The 2,700-nt window shown below is 39.8% G+C and overlaps 1 protein-coding gene across 1 annotated transcript; it reads left to right on the top strand.

The window, feature by feature from the left end:
• The first annotated feature begins 225 nt into the window (after positions 1-225).
• Positions 226-714, top strand: LOC131876562 (uncharacterized). Its single transcript, XM_059221992.1, has one exon. It carries the CDS (start codon positions 226-228, stop codon positions 712-714), a length of 489 nt encoding a protein of 162 aa, XP_059077975.1.
• Positions 715-2,700: the final 1,986 nt, after the last annotated feature.

Below are 2,700 nucleotides of genomic sequence, written 5' to 3'. Positions count from 1 at the left end.
TTAGTCTGGGAAATTTGGAAGGAGAGGAATCGTAGGCTATTTGATAACAAATCCAGAAGATCATAAACAATCTTGAACTCAATTGAATCGGTTATAGTGGATTCAGTCAATTGTAAGATAGCCTTTTCTTTGGGACTGCCTAAAGCTTTCTCATCGTGTGATGAAAGCATTAGGAAAAATTAGCATGGAATGAGGATTCCTCCCTCCTTTGGGAAAAAAGACAATATGAGGAAGGCCGCTATCTGGTCTCTTCCAAATCCTGGTTGGTTAAAACTAAATTTTGATGGCGCTTCTAGAGGCAATCAGGGTTCTTCAGGCATAGGATATGTAATCAAAGATCACGCAGGTGCAATTCTTGGGAAAATGGCAAAGCCGATCCCCCCTGACACAAACAACATAGAAAAATTCAAAGCATTGCAATTTGGACTGATAGATTGCATAAAACATGGTTTAAATAACATTTTAGTGGAGGGTGATTCAGAGATAGCAATAAATGCGATCAAGAGGAAAAATATTCCAAATTGGAGATTGCAGGGAATCTTAGACAATATAATTGCAAGCTTGGATAGGATAGAAAACTATGAAGCAAAGCACATCTACAAAGAAGCAAACTCAGAGGCAGATGCTCTCTCAAAAATAGCTACTCAAGGAACCTACCTCGATAGTTGGGATCAAGGAAATATGCCTGTTATTCAAGCAGACCATCGCACTTGACATGCAAGGGCCTCAGAGGACTTCAATTTATATGCAAGAGTCTCTTTAGGAATATGCGAAAGCTATTTAAAGCTTCGCTAACAAGGCAAACATTAAATTTAACCTTGGCGGCTAAGTGTAATGGTTACTTCAATTTCAAATTTAAATTTTACCTATTTCGGGAAGAGTGAGCCCGTATTCAATTACGTCATCCAAGCTGCAGTTATGACCTAAGCTTTCCCCGATCCACCTTACAAGATCTTGCTGCCAAACTGTCAAATCAACTTATGGTTTGCGTGGCCTGAACGGGAGATTTGGCATGTTGAGGACAAACATCCCTCGCCACCTTAGCTGGCAAATTTAATGCAAATCTATCCCTCATTATTTGGCGTTAAAGAGTGTGCCAGCCTATTTCTTTGCATTGGCCTTCTGCAATTCCATTTCATTATCTTGCCAATTATTCTCAGAGCCCTGGTTTTCTCCTTCTTGTTTGATAGCCTGCATTGTCAACCATGTCGACAGAGCCTCCGTTTGGTTTTATAATGAGTGTTTATCCCAGGCCCACCTCTTGTCTTGGAGCAGACACTCCAATTTCCCTCTCAACGTCAATGCACCAAATTTCATTCCGAAAAATAACAGACCTGAGGCTCAAGAGCCTTCTCCTCTACTCGGATTTCCCTCTCATATTGGCAGTCAAGATGATCTTGGGTAGTGGAAACCTGAATAGAGACGAGTATCTACGAGACAACACTAGCATCTCCTTAAGGTTTGTTGCCTCTTTGCTGGATCTAAAACTTGCCAAGTAGGCAGTTTGGACCCTCACGAAGAAGATTTTTCCAAAGGAGGTCACCCAAGAGCTCCAAGAAATCCTAAATAAGGCAATTCATGACTCTGGGGCTCCTCGGCCAAGCGAAAAAATCCTATTCAATGCCCATGGAGAACTAATTAACTATTATCCTTTCCTGCTCGACCTGAAAGGAAAGGATTTGGATAGGCATCGGGTTTTCGCTGGAGTTGGCCTTATCTACCTTAAATGGTGGTTCCTGGGAGAAAATTCAGAAGACCTGGGTAGAGAGGACGACCTAATTTAATTTATAAGACTCAACGGTATTCTGCCTTTGAAAGAAGAAGACGAGAACCCTCAAATGGAACAGGCATGTAGGGGTGGCGCTAGCAGGTGTCGGCGAGGGTCCAGACCAGGTCGTGGCAGGGGTGGCGCTAGCAAGGGTCGGCACTGGTCCAGACCAGGTCGTGGCAGGGGTCGCCCTCTGAGAAGAGGTCATGGGAGAGCAAGGAATGAGCACCTGCAATCTGGAGCCCACAAGGAAATCACAAGCTAGGTACCCCTTTAGTTATGTTTAAAGCTTACTATATAGACTCTCAAGCGAGTATTTTGTTTTAATCAGTATAATTTCTGTTAATAGGGCAGCAAGCTTCTGTCATGTAGACTTTAAGTTTTTAAAGAAATCTTTAGACTTATATGCTAAATTCGGAAGGACACCTTATGCCTTCCATGGACTACCTGGTTACATTCCTTCTTCACTTATAAGAAGGCATACAGATGCTTCCATTTTGAATTTTGTTAAAAATCTATTAGCTATCTAGCTCTGTAAATTCTACATAATCAATAGAATTATGGCTTTGCCTTTACCGACCAAAAAAAAAAGAGAGATTGATTTATTAAAGAAAATAAATCAAGGCTTTTATGATAGTTAATTTTTTTTTGCTTTGGGATACAGCATGTGGAAAAATGAGAGAACATGAAAATTTTGTCATGATTTGGTTCCAGAAAAGTCCATTTCAAATTTTAAAGATTCCAGAGAGTAAAACTTTTAGAAGCTAGTTCATTTTCTAAACTATTATTTTCATGTTTGAGTTTTCATGAGATCTTCCATATGTATAGCTAGTGTATAATCTATTTATTCTTATTCTTTTTTTTTTCATTTAAATTATCTGAACTTTATTGTTAGTTTGCTGGTTAGGTGTTATTTGCATTCATTTATATTA

This window comes from Cryptomeria japonica, chromosome 6 (genome assembly GCF_030272615.1).
Source record: "Cryptomeria japonica chromosome 6, Sugi_1.0, whole genome shotgun sequence".
Taxonomy (NCBI): domain Eukaryota; kingdom Viridiplantae; phylum Streptophyta; class Pinopsida; order Cupressales; family Cupressaceae; genus Cryptomeria; species Cryptomeria japonica.
The sequence above is the reverse complement of the archived record's forward strand: the minus strand, read 5'-3'. Positions and strand labels throughout refer to the sequence as shown.

Bases quoted from the DNA above. Each gene is read 5' to 3' on its own strand.
- LOC131876562 (XM_059221992.1), top strand. From the start codon at position 226: ATGAGGAAGGCCGCTATCTGGTCTCTTCCAAATCCTGGTTGGTTAAAA.